At 45.9% G+C, this 26,399-nt stretch overlaps 1 protein-coding gene across 2 annotated transcripts in view; it reads left to right on the forward strand.

The window, feature by feature from the left end:
• COL5A1 (collagen type V alpha 1 chain) overlaps positions 1–26,399 on the forward strand; it is a 317,689-nt gene that overhangs the window by 176,387 nt on the left and 114,903 nt on the right. For both annotated transcript variants that reach the window (XM_075905279.2, XM_075905278.2), the window contains exons 12-19: positions 6,222–6,296; positions 9,224–9,316; positions 14,957–15,013; positions 15,493–15,546; positions 16,874–16,927; positions 17,822–17,875; positions 21,387–21,440; positions 23,607–23,660. In XM_075905279.2, the coding sequence (XP_075761394.1) occupies positions 6,222–6,296; positions 9,224–9,316; positions 14,957–15,013; positions 15,493–15,546; positions 16,874–16,927; positions 17,822–17,875; positions 21,387–21,440; positions 23,607–23,660 (495 nt within the window). The remainder of the gene's footprint in view (positions 1–6,221; positions 6,297–9,223; positions 9,317–14,956; positions 15,014–15,492; positions 15,547–16,873; positions 16,928–17,821; positions 17,876–21,386; positions 21,441–23,606; positions 23,661–26,399) is intronic.

The raw sequence follows: 26,399 nt of genomic DNA on the forward strand, positions 1-26,399 counted from the left end.
CTTGCCAGAGGATGTGTTGAAGGCTAGGACTTGAACAGGGTTCAAAAAAGAGCTAGATGGATTCATGGAGGTTAGGTCCATCAGTGGCTATTAGCCAGGGTGGGTAGGAATGGTGTCCCTAGCCTGTGTTTGTCTGGAAATGGTGGACAGGGGAGGGATCATGTGAGGATTACCAGTTGTATTCCCTCCATCTGGGGCATCTGGCATGAGCCACTGTCAGCAGACAGGATACTGGGCTAAATGGACCGTAGGTCTGACCCGGTATGGCCGTTCTTATGTTTTTATGTTCTAAGGACAGCACTTCCCATGAGGTTAGACGTGTTCATAAGCTGTATTCTGGCTGACAGACAGTCCTTACCCTGATTTTTTGCCATGCATTGATCACACCAATCCTTTCTTGCTCAGAATGTGTGTTTCCCTGGCTCTGGGCCCTCGGGGGCGAACAGTTTCTTTCTGTCGTCTTGTCTTTACAAGTAGATGATTAAAGCACAACATGCCGAGTGAATGAAAGTACCCGGACGGCAGGGGGCCGGCAGCGATTTATTGAGTGGCGCAAGCCATCCAAACTGAATTCCAAAGCATTCAAGAAGAGAATACACCCACTGACTCTAGAAAACGTCCCTCCCGCCATTCAGCAGGGAAACGAATTGTGATCCCTGCCACAGCATGGATGGCCAGGGCCTATGGGGATGGGTCTCCCCCCACTTCCTGGATGGAATGTCTCCAGGTTCCTCTACCTCCTTGTGAGGCCAATGCACAGCCATCTTCTCTTTGTCTTTCTCCTTTTAGAATATGTTAATTGGCTAAGACCCCAGATGCGTCTACCCTTGTACACGCTGCTCCATGCAATGGAGAATGAAGTAGAGTGAGAGATCAGCTCCATAGCTAGCATTGAAGTAGGTCAAACGACACTGATTTACGCTCTGGCGTGCCCTCAGGCATCTCCGTAAGGGCAGCATTGAGGCCAATGGTAAAACTTCCATTGGCTTCCCAGATGCCGCTTCTGGCTCTGAAACCTACGTTCTGGCTCTGAAATGTTTCTTGGATGCTCTTCTTCTTCTAGGTATCAGGCGGCGCCTGGTTTAGAAGTGCTGAGATCCCAAGGGAAAGTCTTTTGGGTCAGAAATCCCCCCCTTTCCGAGATTTCGGGGCCACACTGGGAGGTCCAAAAAAATAGGCTAAAAGTCCTAATCCGCGCCCATCATGTTGTGTTACTGAGCTGGACTTTGAACTCTGATGCTCACCCATCTCTCCCTGTATCTCTGCTAAGGCGATCACGGTACCAAAGCATGATGTTCTTGGGGCTGGACATTTTCTTGAGGTACTAAATTAGCATTCACAAGCAGCGGGATAGTTTGCTGCACTTCTTCGTTATTGTACATCAGCAAAGCCGCATTGACTTCATTGGCCCCACAGCTGTTTACACTGGCGTGCAACTGTTTGTGGGTAAAGTTACTCAAAGACCTTTGGAAAACTGAACTGACTTTAAAGTTGGGATATTTTAAAAATACCCCTCCTCTCCCCCTCCCCCGATAAACATGCTTGTGTAAAAAACATTTTATCACCACGCGTTTGACAGACTACACGAAGATAGATAAACAAACCCAGAAGTGATTGATCATACATCAGGGACAGTGGGGGCGAGGTGGGGAGAAAGAGTTATTATATAAGACAGTTTTGCCCTAAATTATTTATTGTGCTTTTAATCCAGCAGATGGGACTGCTCTGCTTACCTATCAGCTCCCCATCAGCTGAGTCAGGGACTCTGGTGTCCAAGTGGCTAAATAAACAAAGTGGAAGTAACATCCTGAGCTAGTTTTGAAAAATGGATAGGTTGATTTGATATGCAGCCTGCCTTCCCAGGCTGGGGCTACTTGTGTTTTCTGTTGATAAATCACTAGCGATAGTGGATGCTTACTGCAGGTTTTCAAGCTGTGTTATTATTCTGGGTCAGTTGGAGGGTGACACAAAGCCTGGATTCTTCATCTGTAATATTATCCAGTGCTTCTAATTATGGGGCAGCGTGAATATAAATAGTCTGACTGGTGTATGTGTGTTCCAGGGTAGGGTGGGGCAAAGTTGTTTTCCCTAATTCTGGACTCCCTAATCACGGTCTTGAAAATTCAGCTGCCTTGTTATCGGAGGGGGAGAAAGAGCACAATAAATAAGAGGAAAAAATCCACAGAGAAAAGAGCGAGCATAGTTTAAAACAAGCAAACAAGCCCACATAATGCAGAGAGAATGAGAAAAGGAAGGGATGCAGGAGAACCATATTCTAATATAAAAATAGATGCAGCACATAGACCATGTAAGGAGGCACCATAGGCTGGTGCTTAAGGCACAGAACTAAGACTGGAACACTTGGGTACAGTTCCCAGTTCTGCCACTGACTCACTGAGTGGTCTTGGTCAGGTCACTTATATACTTTTCAAAGCACCTCGCTGACTTAGGAGCCTTATGTCTACACTGTGCTGAACAATATCCAGGGCATTGAGACTGAGAGATCCAGTCAGCTGGCTCAGGCGTGGGGGGCTCAGGACGACGGGCTATGAAATAGCAGTGTAGATGTTGGGGTATGGGCTGGGAGCCTAGGTTTTTGAGAGTCTTGTCCCTCGTGGGATCTCAGACCGTGGGCTCCAGCCTGAGACTGAATGTCTACATTGCAGTTTCACAACCCCAAAGCCTGTGTTTCATGAATCCTTATGCTAACTTGGACCTGCCACAGTCATTGCGCGGATCTTTTATTGCTGTGTGGACATACCATCCCATAAGTCTTGTTTTCAAAAGTGAATTAGGTGGATAGGAGCCTAAGTCTGATTGAAACTCAGTGGGAGGTAGGTGCCTAAATACCCTTAAAAATCTAGTCCTGAACCACTTTCAAGAATGGAAAATGTCACTGCTAGTTTCTCTGGGTCTCTGTCTCTTCCCCAGCCTTTCCTGCTATTTACATAGCAAGCTCTTTGTAGCAGTGACTGTCTCATAGAATCCTAGGGCTGGAAGAGACCTCAGGAGGTCATTGAGTCTAGACCCCTGCCCAAAGCAAGACCTACCTCAACTAAATCGTCCCAGCCAGGGCTTTGTCAAGCTGGGACTTAAAAATCTCTAGGGTTGGAGACTCTACGACTTCCCTAGGTAACCCATTCCAGTACTTCACCACTCTCCTAGGGAAATAGTTTTTCCTAATATCCAACCTGGACCTCTCCCACTGCAACTTGAGACCTTGTTCTGCCATCTGTCACCGCTGAAAACAGCCTCTCTCCATCCTCTTTGGAACCTCCCTTCAGGAAGCTGAAGGCTGCTCTCAAATCCCCCCTTATTCTTCTGCAGACTAAATAAGCCCAAATCCCTCAGCCTCTCCTCAGAGGTCATGTGCTCCAGCCCCTTAATTATTTTGGTTGCCCTCTGCTGGGCCCTCTCCAATGTGTCCACATCCTTTCTATAGTGGGGGGCCCAGAACTGGATGCAGTACTCCAGATGTGGCCTCACCAGTGCCGAATAAAGGGAAAGAATCACTTCTCTAGATCTGCTGGAAATTCTCCTCCTAATGCACCCTAATGTGCCATTAGCCTTCTTGGCTACAAGGGCACCCTCTTGACTCTTATCCAGCTTCTCATCCACTGTCTCTTCTTATGCGTATCGACAGCACCTGCTCTCTAGGGGCTTCCATACATTTCCAGTCAACAAAGGCGACTCATTTGTGCCAGTCTCAGAGGGGTTTCCATGTTTGTCTGTAACTTTAAAAACAATGAGTGGTCCTGTTGGCACCTTAGGGTATGCCTACACAGCAGAGTTATTTCGAAACAGACGTTATTTCGAAATATCTTTCCTAGCGTTTATACAGCCATTCCGTTATTTCAAAATTAATTCGAAATAGCGGAGGGCTTATTTTGAAATTAGTAAACCTCATTCCACGAGGAATAGTGCCAATTTCGAAACTGCTATTTCGAAATAAGCGCTGTGTAGATGCTTATTTCGAAATAGGGGGCTTCCAGCCCTTCCCAGGGTGCCCTGCTGGCTGCCCTGGCCACACGGTAACTTCTGACCTGATGCCCTTCTGGAACTGGTTCCAACCAGCCTTAAATGCGATTCAACGTCCACTCAGTGTGGACGCGCTATTTCAAAATAGAAAAATGCTATTTTGAAATGCATTTTGTGTGTAGACGTGTTATTTCAAAATAAGCTATTTCGAATTAACTATTTTGAAATTAGATATTTCGAAATAACGCTGTAGTGTAGACATACAATATATGTAGAGACTATCCAATATATAGCGAGTATCATGAGCTTTGGTGGGCACAACCCACTTCCTCAGATGAGCTTGAGTGGAGAAATAAAAGCTTGTGCCAGGATGATGGTGCCCTAGTTTTGATGAGTGCCTGGGGTGATGGTGACTGGGTTTGCAGATCATTGATTTGAAAATGAAAATGAGCAAGACTCTTGTTTCTTATATTTCCATCGAAGAGTTCAGATTCTTCAGCACCTTGGGGGGGAAAGAGCTTAAATGGACAATACCATCATTAGCGTGCAAAATCAGACAGAAGCTCCTCCCCCCGCAAAAAGCATCCTTTGCACATACTCAGAGAGACAGTATTTTTAAAGGCTTAGAATGGCTGGTGCAACTCACATATCCTACTCCCGCGAACTTCCCTGGGGGGACGGGGTTTGTGCAGCTTTCATTTAAGAAGAGAGGGAAAGTAAAATTAACATGGGACGCTATTAAGTAACTTCAGGAGGATGGTGGATTACATCTGAAACGAAATGAAATGAATGGCAAGACTTCTAGGGTGTGTCTAGATTACACCTCTCTGTCGAAAGAGAGATGTATATTAGGCACATTTAAATTGCTAATGAAGCAGGGATTTAAATATCCCACGCTTCATTAGCATAAACATGGCGGCCGCTTTTTTCAAAACGGAGTTTTTTTGACAAAAAATGGCAGTCGACGCGATCTTTCGAAAGTACAACCTTTTTTCGAAAGATCCTGTATACCTTATTTTATGAAGAATAAGGGATCTTTCAAAAAAGGGTTGTATTTTCGAAAGATCGTGTCTAGACTGTCGTTTTTTCGATAAAGCTCCATTTCAAAAAAAGCGGCAGCCATGTTTATGCAAATGAAGCACGGGATATTTAAATCCTAGCTTCATTTGCACTTTCGAAGTGCTTGATTTGCATCCCTCTGTTGACAGAGGGATGCAGTCTAGACGTAGTATTGACTTCATAGGTTGGGATCAACAGAGTCCTGTAAATCTGCAGGTGTCTGCTTTATATCTGTGGGTATTTACATCTGCAAATGTGGTTGCTGATATCTGGAGATCACTTTTACATATGTGGATTTACAATTTTGTGTCTGTGCAGGGCCCTACAGATCACCTACGACACCCACAGCTTTGCATGCTAGCGTGAAATTGGAATTATGCATGCACTTTGAGTAGTTAGGTGTCCTCATGTGTATGCTGTACTGTTGGATGTCTGTGCAAATGTGGACTTTTTGCAGGCACATAATTGTGAGCGTAAATAATCCGGAGGCTGTTTTTTGGAAAGATGGAGCGATGTTGTTATTTTAGAGTTTCCTCTAGGGAAAATTTCAATGTGTAGGCACTTCCTATAGACTCTTAAGATCAAGATATTTGACAGATGTAAATCAGTGCTGCTCCACTGAAGTCAGTGGTTTACACCAGCGGTTTTTTTTGCCCCAATGCAGATGGAAATATTTTTGTAGGACAACCCTCCCCCCTCACCAAAAACAATTAAAAGAAAGAGGTGAACCAGTCCATGAAACGTGGAAGAATAAATACATTTTAGTGCATTTCTGCTTCATTGCTCTATGTTCCATTTTACACAAGGTTTCATATACGGGTTTAATAGGGCTTAATATACTCAATGAAACCTTCATGCCACTGATCTGGAACATTGCAGAGGATTTTATTGCTCAAGGCAAATGTGAACCATTGGAAGGAAGGGTGCAGGGGGATGGAATTGCTAAGATCTACCATGTGTATTTACAGCTGCCTTCGGTGTGTTGATTAAATATCTCTTTCTGCTAGCCTTGCCATGGATCTGGATACCATCAAAATGTACACTATCTCTGAGCGTAATTGGCTTTGCCAAGGCTAATGAGAAGTAAAGGCCTGTCCTGTTGCAGCAACCTATGAGGGAGATTGAATGAAATAATATATATATGCCATGCAGCAATGATTTCTCTTTATTTCTCCCCTCTGCAGGGATCTCCTGGCCGGCCTGGTCTTCCAGGAGCAGATGGGTTACCAGGACCCCCAGGGACAATGCTCATGCTGCCTGTAAGTATAATTGCAACAAAAGGGCACGGGAAATAGAGAAGTATGGAAGACTAGAGGGCAGGAGTCCTTCACTTTGCCACTGACTCCCTGTCTGTTCTTGACAGAGTCCTTTAACCTCGTTGTGACTCACTTTCCCCCTTCAGGAATAGCGACACAGCATACAACTTGTGGGACTTGTTGCCAGAGCACGAGGAGAAGGCCAAAACTTAAAAATGGGTTCCAAAAGGAATTAGACAAGTTCATAGAGGTCTGTTAAAGGCTGTTAACCAAGATAGTCAGGGATGTCCCTCAGGCTCTGTGTGTACCTAAGCCTCTGATGACTAGATGTTGGATCTGGAAAACGGGATGGATCACTTGATACTTTCCCTGTTATGGTCATTCTCATTGACCCATCTGACCACTGCTGGAAAACAAGATACTGGGCTAGATGGACCATTGGTCTGACTATGTATGTCCATGTTTATGTACATTATTACCCACCTTGTGTAAAATGCTGTGCTCTCTTCACGGGAGAAGTTAATGGGTAAGCAAGCTATAATTTTCAGAATTGACGAGTGATTTCAAATGCCTCAAATGGACTCCACTTGGGGCCCCAAAAGGGGGCTCCAATTTCAGAAAGAGCTGACTCCTCCCTTCTGAAATGTCTCAAAGTGCTGAAAGTCGGGGGCCCTGTGGAGGTGTCTCAAATCGGGCACTCCAAGTGTTGGCGACTAAATGAAGTTGTCCCTTTTGAAGACTCTGGCACTGGTCTTTCTGGATGCAAATCTAGCAAGCCCTGAGTCAGCCTTCTTGGTCTTAAGACTCCCAAGGAATGATGATGAGTATGTTTTGTCTCTGCTGTGATGTGAGCGAACCCAAAGGAGCCTCGCGGCTAGAAAATCAGCAGTTGGGTACTAAGAGGAGAGTCTTAAATAAAAACCACAGTGCACTCGTAGAGGTTCCAAATGGTAGGGTAATGCATGTGTAGGTTACTGGCAGGGAGCCTGGTGTTGCTAAGTCCAGCTGCACAACATTGTTACAGTGCTTAGCTGGCCATTAGAATACCTCTTCTGGCCCATAAAGTTACCAGCTCTGGGGCCGTAAATCATGGGGTTTGGTTCCATTTGCCAAGTTTCATGTTGGAACCTGGTTTCTTTGCCTCTTGCTATACAATAGCACGCTGAGGTGAAACTCGGATGAAGGAGTGTTACCCTATTAGGCCAGGAAGGGGCAACCTAGGCTAGTGAGTGGACTGCATAAGTGGCCATTCTTCCTCTCAGTGGGTTGCAAGATTGTCCTAACCAAGACGGTCCTCCGGGATAGGGCAGTGTTACTGCTCTTGCGTACCGAGGATTTGCAGAGGGTGCCGACTGAAGTGTAGCAGCGCTTTGACTGGATGCAGAGGGAGCGCCTGGCTCTCACAATGTTGTGTGCAGTCAGCCCGCACCTCACTTCACGTGCCCTCGCCTGGTGTATGCCACTGTTGTACTATCGGTAGGAAAAAAAATGCAGATGAAAACCAGCAAAGTCTGGCAGCCTTGGGTGTGGGCAACGGTAAACAAAAAATGCCTCATGGGCCATACATAGAACCCCAGTAGGCCGCAGGTTTCCCATCACTGAACTAGGACCTACAGTCTACAGTTTCAATCGTGGGATGCTCCAAAGACATTTGGTAGTTTTGGAAATGCCGTAAGAACATAGGTTCCTAGATATCAGAGGGTGGAAAGTGCCTCAGTCTTCTTTAAATCAGGAAAATAATCTCCCAAGAGAGGGTATGTCAGAGATCAACAGCTTACATTTTAGAGTGCTTCTCATGCCAAAGGATCCCAAAACACTACATAAACTACAAGTTAAATTCTGCTCTTTGAAGCATACCTCAGCACCCGTGTTCCCTGCAAACTGTGCGCTTGTGCAGTTTTCAGGAGAGATTCAGAATTCAAATGCCACCCAGCTGATTAGCAGAGCACTCACAGCTAAGTGTTTTGTTTCTACTGGTGGTGCACATTCACTCATGCCTTGATGCACGTAAAATGTATTCCGCACATGGATGGAAAAAAATCTGCATATGGGTGAAAAATATTAGAGGGAACATTGCTTAGCACTGGGCCTCCACCTTTATTCCTGCTGTAAAATAGATTTAAAAGCCCTGCATCTGCCCTCTCCACCAACTATAGCAAAGTTTTTAAGTATTGTTTGGAAAGCCAGTCCTGAGAGCAAAAGCACCATTCAAAATTGCAGAGCACAGTGACTGCTTCCTGTATGGGTTTCTCTGCTTGCATACTGCTGGCCCAGTGCAGTTTTCATCTCCCCTTAGGCCTCTGCAGATTGGACTAAGCCAAGCTCAAATGTTTACCTGTTTGGATTCTGTCCTATTTTCCATTCAAATGTCAGGTTTCCTGGCATGGGGAGATAGTATATCAGGAATAGCTTTTCAAACACACAAGCACAAACCTGTAGGCCCTGCATTGGAATTGTAGGCTCTGTACTGTAGTAAACTGGAGACGAAAGCCAAAGTAATTCTTTCCCATCCCGATGCAATCACATCTGCAGGGGTCGCCTAGCCAAGAGCATCTGGGAGGAGAGCATCGGGCCTATGAATGTTCTGGCTTTAGAGTTCTGAGCGGATGATGAGTCCTCAAGGTTTTAAAGCACATATCATGATTTCATGCATCTTGTCCAGAGGTTGTATTAAGCTTCAGTGATTTACTTTGCAGGTGCTTACCTAGGAAGAATGTGGCTTGTGCCTTAAATAAGTGAGATCACTGGTCTGGTTTTCCCATCAACAGTGAATGTCGCAGGACTCCGACAGAAGCGTTGTGCGTCCATCAGAGACCAGTAGGGCAGTGACAGAGCCACTCCAGCAAGGCTGATTAGAAAAGCTATAGGAAGTCAGGCTGGAGAAGGTGGAAAAGGTACAAGCATAGTAACATGCCTCTTGCTCTTTGCAGTTCCGCTTTAGTGGGGGAGGAGATGGTGGCTCCAAAGGACCTCTTGTGTCAGCGCAGGAATCCCAAGCTCAGGCCATACTGCAACAGGCCAGGGTAAGTGAGAACACCTTTTTTCTCTAAAGCGCTTTTGGAAGAAAAGAAGAAATGAGGGAAATGCATCTAGGGGATGTGTCTCAATATTGGCCGCGATTTTGTGCCTGGCATGGTAATGTGACCCCTATGGGTTAGCATCTTTGCATGCTTTGGCCTATTAATAACATCTAGAGATGGGCAAACCACAAAACTATGGTTCAAAAGACCCTCCCTATACCTTTTGGACCAAATCCTCTGCTGATGTAAATAGCCATAATCCTCTAAGTTTCCGTGAAGTTCTGCTATTTACAAGGTTTGGTTCTTTGTGCTCAAAACCGCCAACAAAAATGTTGGGGGTAAATCACTCTCAATAAATAAACGAATGTATCAGAGATAAGTTGATTCTCAGCTCTGTGAATCTTTTCTGTATTGGTTCCTCCATTCAGTTAGTTATTAACTCTGCTGCGTATTGGCCCACAAGCCTTGAATTGTTCCTGAAATCCATCTCTATAAAAACTGGCAAGAATTAAGAAGCATCCCAATAGCATTTCTAATCTGTGGTAAATTCTGCATACACGGTGTTTTAATGTAACGTATTCATTGGAAAGTATGTGATGAATATCCTTGCAGATATGTTTTTACATATATTTAATTCTGTGGATTGACAATTGTGGAAGAAAACATTATTCCCTTTTCCTGCCTCCACACTGTGAAAACTTCCTTGTCAATGTTTTGTAATTCAAGCTGTGTTGGTTGCTTCTGATCGGTCACACGAGTCCTGCAATATATCTGCCTCCTGATCGGATGAACATTCATACGCTGAAGGCCCAAATGTTGGGGAATTAAAACTTGGGTTCCAGCAAATAGAACACTGAAATTCACTTTTCACAAGCCTTTGTATGAGAGAAAACTCGGTCACTTGCTTGTGTAAAGTGAAAACCCACTAGATGCAGTATGGCACAAGGAAGTCCATTTATGAACGGGAGAGGTTCTCCATGAATGTGCTCACGTGATTCGAATACACATGGAATTAGATTGAGGCTTTAGACACCACCAAGGAAGTCACCCACACAAGACTAGCCCAAGGATGTATTGTGCTCAGGGTAGGGACATGAACAGGTAATTGGTTAACTGGTTACCTTGTAAGCCTCACCCTTACCAGGCAATACTTACTGGGTACCAGTTAACCGGTGACTGGGAGAAGTCTCCTGCCCATGGCCTGCTCAAGCAGAAGATTGCCCCAGTGTGGGGCGAGAACTCCTGCTGCCAGTGACAATGGCAGGCTGAGCTTCATGGTCAGTGCTGGGAGCTGCCTGCCGGTAGCAGCGACAGTAGCAGCATCCCCAGGACCAGGGATCCCGCTTAGTCAGTTAACCAGTTAACCTAACATTTAACCAGCTGGCAGATTGATCAGGATTTTACATCCATAGCTCCAGAACACCCCTCTGGGGCACAACCCCTTCCCTGCTTTGTCCCTGCTCCTGGGAAGTAGTGATTTAGGCTACTAGGTAAGGGTTCAATTCCCCTGGTCTTGTACACACTCTGCTAGCCCTGTTTGAGCTGGCACGAGTGTAAACACACTTGTAGCCACAGTCACGCAGAGAGCCCCAGCCGGGGGCATGGCCGAGCCTGGAACCAGCGGGAATATATGTGGCAAGTCTCAGCCATGCCTCTGCTGCCGCTACTCATGCTACTGCCGTCATGCCGGCCCCACGAGCACCCACTGAGCTACCTTGAGCGTGTGTATGCGAGCCAGGGACTCCCACTCCTTGCTCGTAGTGCGGGCATCACAGTACGGGCCTGTTCCAGCTGCAGTTAGCTACTAGAGTTGCCAGGTGTCCGATATTGACCCAGACAGTCCGGTATTTTTGCCTCCTGTCCGGTAAAAAAAAATTCAGAAAATACCAGACACGTAAAATGTCCGGTATTTTCAGATTTTTTTCCTGGCCAGGAGGCAAAAATACCGGACACCTGACAGCCCTATGACACACTCGGCAACTGGGCTCGGCTCCCGGCCTTTCCCCCCCCCCCCCCCGTGGGCCCCGACACCCTCTGGCCCCGGACCCTCTGCTTTCCTTGTTATGCAGGGAAGCTGCATTCTGCCTTGATCAAGAAAATAGAATTTATTTCCCCCATGGTTTGTTTTTGTGGGGGGGGGGGGGGAGAGAGGATGTGTGTGTTTGGTATTTTTGGTTAAACCACCTGGCAACCCTATTACTGTAGCTACACCCGCACAGATACACCTGTGCTGGCTTGTCCACTCTAGCCACTGAGCACGGAGTGCGGGACCCCGGTTTCCATTGCTTTCTCGCTCCTCCTGCTCTGGGCAGGGGCTAAGGGAGTGCTCACAGCTCTGCTTGTTTCGACACACACGGGCCCAGGACCCCGGTGCTTTAGGCAGGGGGTTAAAAAGGAGGTTTGGGGTTCCTTAGGCCTGCATGGAACCCAGATCAGAATTTAGCCCAGTGCATTACTACTAAGCTGTCAGTGCTCTCTTTAGCTACAGGCCCGGAGCATGCGTGCGGCAGTGCCCACAAGAAAGGCAATACATGCTTTATTGGAACCAGGCCCGTAAATACGTCTATCCAATGGGCTGGCAGATTTCCCTTCCTTCTTTTATGACTCCTAATGAAGAGACTGGGCCTTTGGGGCTCCCAGTCAGTCTCAGATTTACAGCTCTGTCCAGTTCTGTTCCCATGCCAACACAATATGAAGCTGTCTCCCAAGGAGGACATTGTCCCAGAACCTGGCCTGTTTCCCTGTCCTTTTAGTTTCCTTTCGGAGACATATTAGAGGATGGGTTCCCAAACTGGGGGGCGTGAAGAAATTCCGGGGTGGGGGGGCACGAGGCGACCCAGCCCCCATCAATTCCCCCCACCCCCAAGTTTGCTGCTAATTTTGTTTTTTGGCCCCGGTCAGTTCCTTTTTTTTTTTTTCCCCTCAGCAAGCTTTGCGGGGGGTGGAGTGGGGTGCGAAAAGTTTGGGAATCAGTGGGTTAGAGGATCGTGTTCCTTAGCCATGCCTACTTAGTGCCAGTCAGGCTAGTTAAAAAACGTTTAGTTAATTTTTTTAATCGGAAATTGGCCTTTTGACTCCATTAGTTTGTTTGGAAAGTGTCTGTTTTTTGTCTGTGAAACTTTTGAGCTTTTTTTCTTTGATCAGAAAACCAAAAACTGAAAAAGGATTTCCCCCCTTTCCTTAATGAAATATGTCTGCCATTCATTAAAAACCCATAAATCCCCCAACTGATTTTTTTCATTCCGGTTTTGGCCATTTGGCCCTGGTCTACATTATGGAGTTATTTCAAAATAACCTCCCTTATTTCGAAATAAAAAGCAGACCGTCCACACTACTAAGCCTGTTATTTCGAAATAATAGTTTGGTTATTTTGAAATCTGTACTCCTGCTTTCCTTCGGGAAGAAGCTTATTGCAAAATAGTTATTTCGGGAGTTATTTCAAACTTAGTTACTTTGAAAAAATGTCCTAGTGTAGGCATGTTCTTGGTGAAAGTGGGGGTGAGACGGGAACACAAGCGCACAGTTTTTGTGTTTATGGTTTTTAAATGAAAAGTGAAAATTCTCCAGAAGGGTGAAGAACATTTTCTGACCAGCTGTGACCCTGCGTACAGACCTTGCCACATGAACTGGGTTACTAATCACAAAAGCGAGCACGAAGTCATCTGTTATGAAGGGGCCGGGTTTTGAGGAGGGTGGGAGAGGAAAGGGAATCCTCAGATGAGTGGATTTTTCTTCTCTTGTTTTTGGTTAATTACATAATTAAGTTGACATATTGCCCTTCCGTTTGATTCTTGGTAAAGAGAGCAAACGTTGTCCCAGCGGGCCATATTTCAGAGCAGTGCCTTCTTATTTAGCCGCTCTTAAAAAATAAAAGTTCTAAATAACTTAGCACTTGTGTGATATTTGTTTCATTACAAAAGCAGCCAGCATAGATTTTAGTTACGGGATCATGGGGATAAGATAATAACCAGTCCTTTAAATATTGAATTACTGCAATGGAACAAATTGTCCAAGTGGTGTTATAAAGCATGGAGAGTCCCATTACCTGCCATGAAAATTATTGACTTGGTGCTGGCTATATGACTTTTTTAATGACTGGGTTTAAAAAATTGAAGTTGAATTGCTGTACTATGTATAGGGATATTAAATGGCAAAAAAAAGGTAAGTTGAACTGTCAGGATATAGATAACAAAACTACAGGGAGAATACTCCTGTAGTGTAGGCATAGACAGATTTATCATCAACACAGAGGGCCTTATTAATCTCTCTCTTGGTTATCCAGCAGTGTAAGCAAGAAGAGGTTCAGACCTATAAAGCCAGACCCTTAGCTGGTGTAAATCGACGCAGCTGCATGGATGTAAAACATCAGCTAAGGAATAAACCTTTAGTGTTAATGTGTTTATGTGCACTTCTATCCATTGAGTTATAGTCTCTACATAAGAGACAGTCTTCCGTACATAAGGTACAGTCCTTGTACTACCTATGACAGAGCAAATGCACATTTTCTCAAAAAATAGTTATACCCATGCACAATGTTTACGCTGTGAACAATGTACAGTACATTCTTTCCAGGGGGAGTTTTTAGGGGAGAGTTAACATCCATATCTGTGTTAGGCTCTCTGCGGCTACGTCTACACTGCTGCGCTATTTCGGGATACCTCCTGAAAATAGATATTCCCGAAATGGCTATTCCTCATCTTTTGAGCACACCCACTATTTCAAAATGCAGTAGACTTCTGATAATCCGGCACCTTTGGGACCTAGGTGGTGCCGGATTATCGGATATGCAGACGTATTGGGAGGTCCCGGTACAGCTGCCCGGCTTAACAGCTGGCCAGGACCCGACCTCCTTCCCCTCTCCCCCTCCTTTCCCCTTAGCTGAAGCAAAACGCTCTTCTCCGTGCTGTAACCCAATCCCCCTCCCCTCTCCTTTCCCCTTCGCTGAAGCAAAACGCTCTTTTCCATGCTATAACCCGATCCCACTCTCCCACCCCCAACCTTATGGTTGTCCGGGTACAGCTGGCATGTGCGCTGAGAGGCCAGCTTTTTAATCCGCTGGATAGGAGCGCTTGACATTTCGATGCCGGAGTATCGGGAATGCCGGACAATTGAGTGCTGGACTATTGGAGTTTTACTGTATAAGGGGCTCGCTAGTCCGACGTCCCTGTAAACCTCATTTCATGAGGAGTAAGGGGTATTTTGGAATAGTGATTTATTTCAAAATAAATGCTGTGTAGACAGCGCCAAATTTCGAAATAACACTGAAATAAGATACACAGTTTGCATAGCTCAACTCGCATATCTTATTTAGACCTATGGTGCAGAGTAGACACACCCTGGGACACCTTCATTTCTGATCTAAGGGCACAGAAGTCAGTGGAGTTGCATCAGGGATTTAGGCCTCTTTCTGAGCATTGGACGCATGGTTTGTTTTATGCACGCTGGGCCAAAGCCCATTGACTTGAGTGTTGTCACAGCACCATCTGCCAATAGTGATTTTGGCCCGCTGTGCAAAATGTCTGGTCCCAGTGGTGTAGCATTGTCACTGGTGAAAACACAAGATATGGGTCATGGTGGCTTTGGCATTGTATAGCCATAGGATGTAGAAGAACCTGGATGATTTTCTTTTTTTTTCTGTTGCAGCTGGCGCTGAGAGGACCTGCAGGTCCTATGGGACTTACTGGAAGGCCAGGCCCCGTGGTAAGGAAGTAGCCAAACACCGAGGACAAGAAGGCAAAGCCTTGGAATTGGCTCCCTGACATTATCAGGGCCCAGATTGTCAGAGAGGCCTTCATTTTGCTGACACGCACTTTTATGCACCTGCTCTCTGGCCTCCTCTCCGTCCCATGCCCCTGTATAGGGATTTGGATGTGCATCCTGCTTTGGGGCAAACATTCTTGTCACTGCTCCCCTGTGTCCCCCACATCAACCAACAGCCCCTGTCATGAGGGAAACCTTGTGTCAGAGAGAGACCAAACATGGCTAAGCACTGTTTGGAAAATGTTTGGCTCGGTGCTCAGAGCTAATTGCCGGAGCAGCTGTGGTTCTAATCCTGCTGCGTTCAGTGCTGTGGGTTCCTAGCAAACTCTCATGGCCTTGGGGACTAATGGGCCCTTCTTGAACATGATTCAAGTCTTGCCCATGGCACAGCGCAATCTAATTGTGTTATGCATCCCTAGGGACCCCCAGGCGGTGGAGGACTAAAAGGCGAACCGGGAGACATGGGGCCTCAGGTGTGTATGAGAAAATTACTTAATTTTCCAAAGGGAGTGGTGGTGAGCTCTTGTCTAAAGCCACCAGGTCTAAAACTGGGGCTTTTGTAGTGGCCAAGAAGGAGGAAGAACCTATGCTTTCCAAAAGGTGAATAAAATTGGCCAATTATGAAAATATGTTCTGTGCCTACATGAGCATGTGAGTATCCAAACGCAGAGCTCAGAGATCCTCGGGTAATGGAATATTCCACATTACCCACCTTGTGAAGACCATGCCAGTAATGATTTCCAGCACATCCAATCCTGAAAGCCCTTACTTCCTTCTTACTCTTTTCCCAGGCAAAATGACCGTTCCGTACACAGAGAATTTTGCTCCTACTTGAAGCCCTGTAGGATTCTGGGTTGGGTTGAGGAGGTTCAGCAGTCCAGCATGCCGTGTTGCTCCACCCTGGGGAGAGGGATGGAGAATAGTGCTCTCGTCCGTTCGGCCTACCAGCGCCTCTAAACCTGTATCGGCCTAAATCTTGTGCTTCACCTCTTTCCATGCGTCCACTGGGAAAGCTATATCCACATAGCCTGCACCAGGATTCTGGGGGGCCCCACCTTCAAAACTCAAGCAGTTATTCCTCTGAAGAAACTTCGAAGGCCCCAAATGAGGTCATAGCTCATGGGCAGGCAAAACTCCCATTATCTGCAGGAGACACCTGAGTAAGGGCTGAAAGATTTGCATCCAGAACATGGAGTCAGCAGCATGTGTGGAATGGTTGACTTTAAGATTTCCCTTAATTTTGACATGACACAGTGGGTGTTTGATGTGCTGAGGACTCTGTTCAGTGAGGTGAACGTCATATATTCTGTGGTCCGTGATCATTGCTAGTGGCAGTGTTTTGGCTGGTACATTTCTCATCTTCTCCAGTGGCCATTCTTTGATCTCCACTGAACCACCTGAGGAATGAATGGATCTGCCTTTCTATATCTGCTCACCTTGCGACAAGTTTACCAAGGAGATTAGGCACCTACATGTGAAGCTAGTGGTTTTATAAACCAGCTAGGTAGCTACGGTACTTGACTGCAATGAACGTTGAATCGGAATTAGGCCTCTTACTCACTTAGGTACCCAATAGGATTTTCCAAAGTGCTGATCTACACCTATAGGCACCCAAATACCTTGGTAAATCTTCCCTGCTGAAAAAATATGGTAGGTTGGGATTTAACCCTTTTTTGAACTTCACAAAATGGGCCGAGCTAGACCAGGCCTGTGTCTTGGTCTTTGTCCTCTGGAGAACGTGCGCATGGTGTATCATCATCTGCTTCTGTTTTTTTCCCCAATCTCTTCAATCTATTGCAGGGTCCACGAGGCACTCAAGGCCCCCCAGGCCCATCAGGAAAACCAGGCCGCAGGGTAAGTCCACTCGGTATCTCCTGGCATGTTTGAAATAGACTTTCTCCTCCTGCCTAGCAGCTGCGGAGAGCAAGGGGGCAACCAGGGGGCCACAGAGAAGCAGTGACCTGTGGGTGACAAGCCGTCCCATTTCACAGTGCCAGCCAGGAATGAATCTGTGGGGGAGATGTTGATACCTGGGTGGCTTCCCAGTTCCACTAAACCTATATACAGATACTGGAGAGGCTTAACAGCCCTCAGGCATAAAAAGGGAGAAGGTGAGGTGAGGTGCATGTCTCATTCTGTTCCACACTTCCCAGCTTCTAGATGATGGCTCTCCAGGCATCCAAAATATGCCTGCATGCATGAACTGGGCCTACTTCTCACACCACTTTTACTGTAACTCCATTGGCTTCACCGGGTTACTCCGGATTCCCATGGGCATGGAGGAAGATCAGACCCGCGGGTACCTACAGAAGATAGCACACGTTGTACTCACATCCTGTGCCTGCATCTCCACAGGTGCAAGTTAAGGGGTTGAGCTGAAACAAGAAGGCTCCGGTTGCAGGAGAGAGAATTAAAAAACTCAATGGCATGACCCACTCCTGGGTTGCTAATGAGCTTTTATCTCGTTACCCGCTCTGAACATATCTTGCAGTGTGTCTTCCCTTTTAAATCAACAGCCAAGACCTTGTATCCGTGGACCCCACCATTTTATATTATACCCTTTGTTAGAGAGCCAGGCAAAGATGGGCTGCCACAAAAAGACCGTCATTTTCTCCCCGCAAGGAAAACTGTCCCCCTGCCAGTGGGTTTGAACTTAAATAAAACTTTATTCGGCCACAAAGCGAAGAGCAGAAGTCCCTGCGGTCTTGCTCCATTTTTGTACATGACTTTCCTTTCCTTTCTTTTCAGGGACGTGCTGGCAGCGATGGTGCCCGGGGAATGCCAGGGCAGACAGGACCAAAGGTAGCTGTACACACGTATATGCTCTCTGCAGTCACATCTGCTCTTGCAGACGCAAACCAAAGGGACCCTAGACAGAGGGAATCCGGTCGACTAGGAAGGGAAAAGGTCCAGCAGCCCCTTAGACTCATGGGCTTGAAACATCAGAGGTGGAAATGAGTCACCAGAGTCAGGCAACAATGACAGAACTTTATGCAAGGCTTGTCAAACCAAAAGATTCCCATGAGTAAGAACTGCTCTCCCTTTGTGTATGGGTGAAGAGCCTAGACTTTGGAATCCCAATTACAAAAAATACCCAGTGAGCAAATGAAAATGTCATGCAATCTCCTTCCAGAAAAAATACCCATTAAGGAAACTTACAAGGTGTGTCCTGGAATTTACATACCATCGCTGAGGGGAAATCTCTTCCTTCCCCGTGATCTTGCGCTCTTGTCAGGCAAGAAAGGAGCTGCTCCACCAAACTGAGGAAGCTTGCCCAACGAATCACGTATCAGAAGTTTGAAGTAATTTATTTGTAGATATTTTAATCTGGAATAGATTGCGGGGAAAGGAGTCTGCAAGCCATATGTCCAGTACAGTGCTTTAATGATTCTTGACTGCCTTTAAGGGAGTGAATGTGAACAGTAGCCAAGTTGGAATCACATTCCATTGTGAGTGGACTTCAAGGGGCACGCTAGCCCAGCAACCTACGCTAGTGAATAGACTTCACGAGGGTCCCTTCATCTCAGTGAGCCGCAAAATTGTCATAACCAAGATGGTTTCTGGGGACTGGGTCATTTTCCTATCTGTGCTTGCATACCTACTATTTGCGGGGGGTGCCGAGTGAACTGTAGCCGCTCTTTGATTGGATGCAGAGGGAGTGCATGGCTCTCCCAGTCAGTGTTGTGTGCAGTCAGCCTGCACCTCACTTCAAATGCCCTTGCTTTAAGTGTGTGTGTCATTTTAATAGGAAAAAATCCTACACAAATGCAAACCAAAGGGATCTGGCAACCTTGCGGTTGGGCAGCAGTAAACAAAATGTCTTGAAGACCACACATGGAACCATATAGGCCACAGGTTATCAACTGCAGCTCTAGAACTTGCCAAAAAAATAGCCATCTGTTTCTGCTCATGTATCTTGCGCAGGCAACTTTGATTGCTTGCTGGGTGGATTTATACATTATATTGCTCTGGCGTGACAGACTATTCCTACATCTAAAGTGGAGGGGTGAAGAGCAGGAGGAGAGGCATGCAACTGTAACTGTATTGAGTGTGGAATTAGCATGAGAATATAGTTAGTGGCTAGCAGAGCAGAATGGGAGACAGGATTTCTAGATTCTCAACTTTGTTAGTTTACTGTGTGGTTGGGGACAAGTAACTTAAGTGTTAGCACACAGATAATACTCATGTTATGGGTGAGATGTGCCACGTCAGGCATTGTAGATGGAAGCACCCAAAATCAATACACCCTTGTTTCCCCTCTTGAATTCTCATCCCTGTGTGATATGCCCTAGGATGCCCAGGCAGTTTATTATTGCTCTTTAAGCAATAAGACTCTTCTTCCTCCCTGCCTTTATTTATGTAGAATCATAGAATACTAGGACTGGAAGGGACCTTGAGAGGTCATCGAGTCCAGTCCCCTGCCCTCATGGCAGGACCAAATACTGTCTAGACCATCTACTGGTCAAGCAGATTGTGGGCAAAATGTTGGCTTGTGTGTGCACTTTACAGTTACTTAAAAAACAGCAAATAGTCTGGTAGCACTTTCAAGACTAACAAAACACGTAGATGGTATCATGAGCCTTCATGGGCACAGCCCCCTTCGTCATCTGAAGAAGTGGGCTGTGCCCACGAAAGCTCACGATACCATCTACATGTTTTGTTAGTCTTTAAAGTGCTACCAGATTATTTGTTGTTTTTTAAGTTTATCCTGTACAGGAGGGGTGGTCAACCCATTCCAGATAAAGAGCCAAGATATTAGTGGATCCAGCGTGAAGAGCTGGGGCAAAGTTGTAGAGCAAAAAAAAAAAAAGGCCTCCCCCTTTAAGAAGCTGAAGCATGTTGCGTGTTTCTATGCTTTTAGGCCTCAGCAGGCTCCCACCGGCTGCCGCCATATTGGAAGTACCGGACAGCTCCTCTGGCCAGGGAGCCCAGAGGAGCCAGGAGGCGGGGGCCATTCTCAGGGATGCAGGGGCAGCTTAACGAGCTGCACTGACAGAGTGGGAGAAGAGCCACATGCAGCTCGCGAGCCATGGGTTGGCCACTGCTGCTGTACAGACTAATTTGGCTACCCCTCTGAAGTTTTTTCACGGTTACTGATGGCTAAGTCACAGAGTGTGATGCCCATTAGTGATTTTCCGTGGTGAGGTGACACTGTTTACTTACATACACTGGTTTGCAGCCCCCACGGGCTAGTCCCGGCATAGCCAAGTCTCAGCCGAACTGTTCCATGGGAACTGCCCTGTTTTAGCTCTGTGGTACAATTCCCGACTTCGGTCTTACACATCACTTCCTCCTGTCAATTAAAATATCAACAGAACAGTGCTGCTGTGAGAGACGCTGTCAGAGCCGGCCCAAGCTAGGGGCTGACTGGGCTACCGCCCAGGGTGCCCAATGGTAAGAGGTGCCACGCGGGGCTGCCGGACGAGGCGGGGGCTGGGGCCACACATGTGCCGCACTCCCGGGGGCGAAGCTGCGCTCCCAGGGCCCAGGGCGCACGAATGGCCCGGGCCAGCCCTGGATGCTGTGACAGGTTCTTCTTGCACACGGTAGATGCCATCCACTTAGTGTGATGAACGAGGTGCTGAATAATAGATGGAGAGGAGTTTTATGATGATTCTTTCCATGTGGTTCTCAAGTAAGACCAGAAATGTCAGTCAATTTAGTGGAAGAAATGGCTGCTTAAATTCCAAAGGTGAAGTTATCAGATCTAGCACTTCGCTTGTTTCCTTCTTAGGCTGCACATTTTCTTATCTTTGGTCCTGATTATATTAACTCAGTTTCCTGTTTCTTTTGTTTATTTTCCCCCTTGAGCAACTAGAGGGATTCAAGGGGAAACTGTGGTCAGAAAGGTGGGATGCTATAGTGGAAGACATGCTGATGGTCATGGGAAAGTTGATATTTCAGTTGCTACATGGGGGCTATGATTAATTGTTGCATGAAATTGAGAAAATGGAAATGTAGACTGAATACCATGAAGACTTGCCAAAAGATGTGTTATGCCATAGAACGCTGCCCCAGGGGAACCGGTGTTGTATTAGGCCATAGAACGCTGCTCCAGAGGAACCAGTGCAAGCCACATTGCTTGGGAAACAAGGATTTCAAGTGTGCAGTGACAAGAATCAGCTAGATGGGCGAGATGATATCCTGGAACTTTTTCATCTCTGATTCTGACATTTTTGGTGCTGCAATAAGAAGGAGAAACATAAATGTCTGTGGATAAAACTGATCTCTCCCTGGCACAGAGACGAATCAAAGTGGAAAGAGGTACAGCAGTGAACAGAAATCTGAATTAACCTTGTCTTTTTTTTTGTAGGGTGATCGAGGTTTTGATGGGTTGGCTGGTTTGCCTGGTGAGAAGGGGCACAGGGTAAGTTCTCATTGCCACAGTGTCTTGGCTGCAACTAGGGTTATTAAATATTGGTTAATTGAATAGTTGAGTGACCTCATGAATTCTTATTGATTAGTTGACTATTCCATAGTCCCCAAGGGTGGGGCTGGCAGCCAGTACACTCCGGCCCCACTCCCGAGGAGTCTCTGCTACTCTGCACAGGGTGCCAGGCTGGAGCTGGTCTGTGAGGAGAGCCAGTTTAAAAACCAGCTCCCCTCAACTGCCTGTCTCCCTGTGCTGCTGCCTCTGTCCGGGGGGGGGGGGGGGGGAGCAGGGAAATGCATGTAGTCACTAGCATTAACTTATAAGCTTTTGCTTATCGGCTAATTGGTTAATTGACTACACTATTACATCCCTAGCTGCAACCTTAAAAAGAGAAAAAACAAACAAAATGGCTGCACCACACTGGAGAGGGATACTGAACTGTCAAATAGACCAGCGGGGGTGTGATAAAGAGTTCTGAGGTTGTCGGGAGTTGCATGGAGTGCGGTTAGATCTGAGAGGTTACAGGCTGGCTGTGGAAAGAGGATTGCAGAGCTGCAAGAGTGCATTGGGCATGTTATAAAACATGTCAGGGGCTGGAGATGGATGATGGGGGCAGAGTATCACTTGATCATTCCCTGTTCTGTTCACTCCCTCTGGGGCATCTGGCGTTGGCCACTGTCAACAGAGAGGATACTGGGCTAAATGGACCTTTGGTCTGATCCACTGTGGTCGTTCTTATGTAAAAACATGTCTAACCACAGCGTCCGTGTGTCAGGAAGCCCCCAAAGGCTTCCAAAGACACGTGTTGGGAAAACCAGAAGACTTTTTCTGGAAAAGGTAACAAGCCCCAGAAAAATTGGGAAAAAAGCAAGAATCGAAACCTGGTTTTAGTTGGTGCCTTTGTTTATGGAAACGCAGCCAAAAAATTGGGATTCTTCCCTGTGCTTTGTAATTAAGGAAGAAGCCAGCTATTTTGGCAAGCAAAAATAATAATAATAAAAAAACCTACAGCATGTAACCGTTACTTTATAAAATGGGAGTATCTTAGCAGTGGAGGAAATTACATGGTGATTACATGCAATGCTGTGGCGGAAAGGTAGCGCACCCGGGCAATGTTTAACAAGCTAGAAAATGCTGTAATGTGTTTGGGTTGGAATGGTAACAAGGCGCAAAGCCAAGGTGCCTGTGCTCGAAGTAGCGGCTGTACATCCTGTGGAGACAGTGGATGCTTTTCATACCCGTTATGAGATGTGACAAGGAAGTTTTGTGATGGATCATATATGTCCAGTGAAGCAGACTCTGTGAGAGGACTCTGAGTTGAAGCCCGGCCAGTGGATGACAGACAACACATTAGTCACAAGGTGTTGCCCACACAGCCAATGAGATCTTTGTGTGCCCCAGTATAGTCCAAGTTAATTAAGGATACAGGGATGTTCTGCTAACACACTTCCCCTGTTTGAGGTGGGGGACAGGCAGTTGTTCTTTGTGCAGGAATGCTTTCCTTCTTGCCAGCTTCACGTCGGTGAGGGGCAGCTCACAAGACATGCTCACTATTCGTGAAAATGATCTTGGAGCATAGCGCTGTCCCTAGGGTGTATGAAGTGTCCCGTGCCGGGCACTATGCTCTTACAGTTGTGACCCAACGGGCTCCCACCTTTGCATACACATAGAACAACCCAGTTCTTGATGGTCTCCATAGGCTGGAGGGTCATTTCTCTCTCCTCCTCCACCACGTGAATAGTTTTCTCCTCCATTTCTGAAGTCCTGTGATCTCCCCTCCATGGACCAGGAAGGCAGGAGGCTGAGAAGAAGCACAACTAGCAGCAAGAAGTGTGAGACTGGAGGGTAGTTAGGAAAGACGATCTCTCACTGCTCGGTGGCAAAAGGAGACCATGGATGTTGCTTGAGGGGCACATGATAAATAGCATCCAATATGGCTACAGAGTACTGTCTGCTGTTCTAAGAGAAGGTGTAGGGGGTTTTGAGTCTACTAGAAGATACGGAAAAGCTGAGCACTGAATCTCGTGAAGGCTGGGGAGCAAAGCAGTGGGGTGTATGCGCCTCTCCCTCACACCTGCTTTACCTCATGAGGGAGAAGACAACAGGCCTGACTTCTCGGGTGCTTTCCTGATGCGGCTGATTCTGATCTTGCATTCCTAGGGTGATCCAGGCCCATCAGGTCCACCAGGAGCACCTGGAGACGATGGCGAGAGGGTAAGTTTATCTCTGAAGGCAGCTTCCTTTTGGATTCAGAACTAAGTCCCATAAACAAGAAGCAGATGTGGTATCAGACATGTCATGAAAACAAAGAGCGCGCAAATGCTGGCACGTCTCTTAATACGAATTGCTGATAATCTTAAACAAAGGCAGCTCATCTCTTGGTCTTGGAGTGGCCTGGAATTCCACAGCCATGCGGCATTAATACATGTACTCATGACTCGCCCTGCATTGCAGTAGCTCTGAGTGTGCAATTTGGCACATGTTTAAACTGGTTATTTCAAATGGTAATGGATGGGGCTCACTGCCAAGGTAAAACAGGTTGGAAAATATCATATAAAACTTAGTCTTATGTTTTTTTCTCCCCGAATGAAGATTTTTGTGGAACTTTTTTTGGATTTTTCATCATCTCCTACTTCTTTTTACTGCAGGTTGAACCTCTCTAATCTGGCACACTCTGGTCCAGAATGATTTTAGTTAGCCAGACGTCTACTTATCGTGGGTTTGGCCAAGTGTCCCATGGTCCAGTAAAGTTTGTTTATAGCCGACAGTCCTGGCTGTCCATGTTTTGTGCTGTTATTTAGCTCTAATTTACCCCTAGATGTTGTCTGAGAGCCTAAAAAGCAGTGGAAGTGTTGGTAATGCTGCTAGATAATGATTTGCATGATTTGGCAAATTCTCTGACCTTCTAGTCAGGTCCCAAGGATGCTGGACTAGAGAGGTTCAACTTGTAGTAATGGAAAACTTGAACCGTTTTATGGTTTTCCTCCTTTCTCTTCCATTCTTCCTTTTAGCTCCATTTTTCAGTGGCAAAATGAAAAGGAGGAAAAGGAAAAAAATATAATATTGGGAAGAAAACTGAAAAAAAAGTTTTAAAAAAGATTTTCTTTTCTTATAAGAAAACTGGTCAGTTTTTTAAAAATTTCACCAAAAATATGAGACTGATTATATTTCTTTGCAAAATACTCTTAGGCTACGTCTACACTGCAGGCTTTTTGTGCAAGAACAGCTGTTGCAGAGCGTCTACACTTGCACACACGTTCTTGCACAAGTAAATTTACAGTACAGCGCCGAAAAATTAGGAATAAGCCCTCTTGTGCAAGAAGGCAGTGTAGACAGGCAACGGGTTTCTTGCGCAAGAAAGCCCTATGGCTAAAATGGCCATCAAAGCTTTCTTGCACAAGAGAGCATCCACACTGCCACGGATGCTCTTGCGCAAAAGCACATCTCTTCCACAAAAGCACATGGAAGTGTGGACACGCTCTTGTGGAAGACCTTTTGCACAAGAACTCTTGTGCAAAATGGTTCTTGTGCAAGAAGCCTGCAGTGTAGATGTAGCCCATAAGACTTGCTTTTCTTCAAGAAGTGCTAGTACATTTCAATGGGGGTTTAGAAACAAGTGTTCCAAGACTGCCTTGGGGACTAAAAATGGAAATGCTTCATTGTATTTCTCTTTTAATTATGTTTATTTAATAATTGGAGGGTATTCAGAGAAAAGCACCTAGGAAATGATAGGGCTAGTAGGGGATATAAGAAGCCTGAAAGTGGTGACTATAGCTGTGAGACAAATGAGGACTAGTGGTGAAAATACTGGATTGAGAGCACACACTTGGTGGTTTCTAATCGTACCTTATGTTAGTGTTAGACACATCACTCATTTATTTCCTCTCTAAGCCAGGCCTAACACCTAGCTCACTGAGAACTTCTGAGGATTGACTAGTTAAGCATAAAGTGCTTTCAAGTTGAAAGGATTTAAGTAGTATCACTGTCCTTCAACTGAACAATGTGTAAGGAGACACACTAACTCTCTGTGAGTATGGCCTGGTCTACTCTAGGACCTTAGTCCAAAATTAGCCCAAGGTTGAATTTGTAAGTGATGTGTCTATACTACCAAGGCTGTTATTCTGGAATAAGGGGCTGCAGAATTGGAACTCTGTAGTCCTGCTTTTCATGAGGAATAACGCTGTTACCAAACTTGTACGTCTGAAATAACGTTAGCGTGGATGCTCTGGTGCCACTAATTTGAACTAATTGGCCTTTGAGAGTCCTCCCGCAACTCCCCAGAGTGCTTCCTGAGGCTCTGAGTCTGAGGTAGCACATCCACATTAACCAAGCCTGCCTCGGACTACAATCCATTCTTCCCCATAGTGAGAACACGGAACTTCGAATTTGTAAAATCGGGTGCCCAGAAGTTGAACTTAGTAAATTTGAAATAATCTCCTAGTGTCGACATGTCCTATGTGATCAATTTTAAATCGCAAGAGAGAACTGGAATAGTTAGAGAAGGGGCTATGGCACAAACAGAGCATGAATAATGGGGTGAATTTTATTAACAGAAAGATGAATATTAATATTGATTTCCTAAAAGTGATATCTATCAGCTTGTGAAATAGTCTCCCAGGTGAATTGGAGGGAGCCCTGTCATTTGAATTAAAAATGAACTGGACAAAGCAATGAAATTCTATAGGGAACAATGGTCCATTGGTAGGAGATGGAGTAGATGACCTAAAAACCACCCCGTCATTCATTTCTTTAACCTAACGAGCGAACAGATTAATTCAGCTAAATTTAATTGCCATGTTGGCTTTTCTGTATTGGCTTCTCCATTCAGTTAGGTACTAAATCTGCTGTGTATTGACCCACAAGCCTTGAATTGTTCTGACAATATTTCATCTGTTAACAAAATCCATCTTTATAAACACTGACCTGAATTATGAAGCATCCTGATAGCATTTC

The sequence above is a fragment of the Pelodiscus sinensis genome, chromosome 23 (genome assembly GCF_052426305.1).
Source record: "Pelodiscus sinensis isolate ZL-2025 chromosome 23, ASM5242630v1, whole genome shotgun sequence".
Lineage (NCBI taxonomy): Eukaryota > Metazoa > Chordata > Testudines > Trionychidae > Pelodiscus > Pelodiscus sinensis.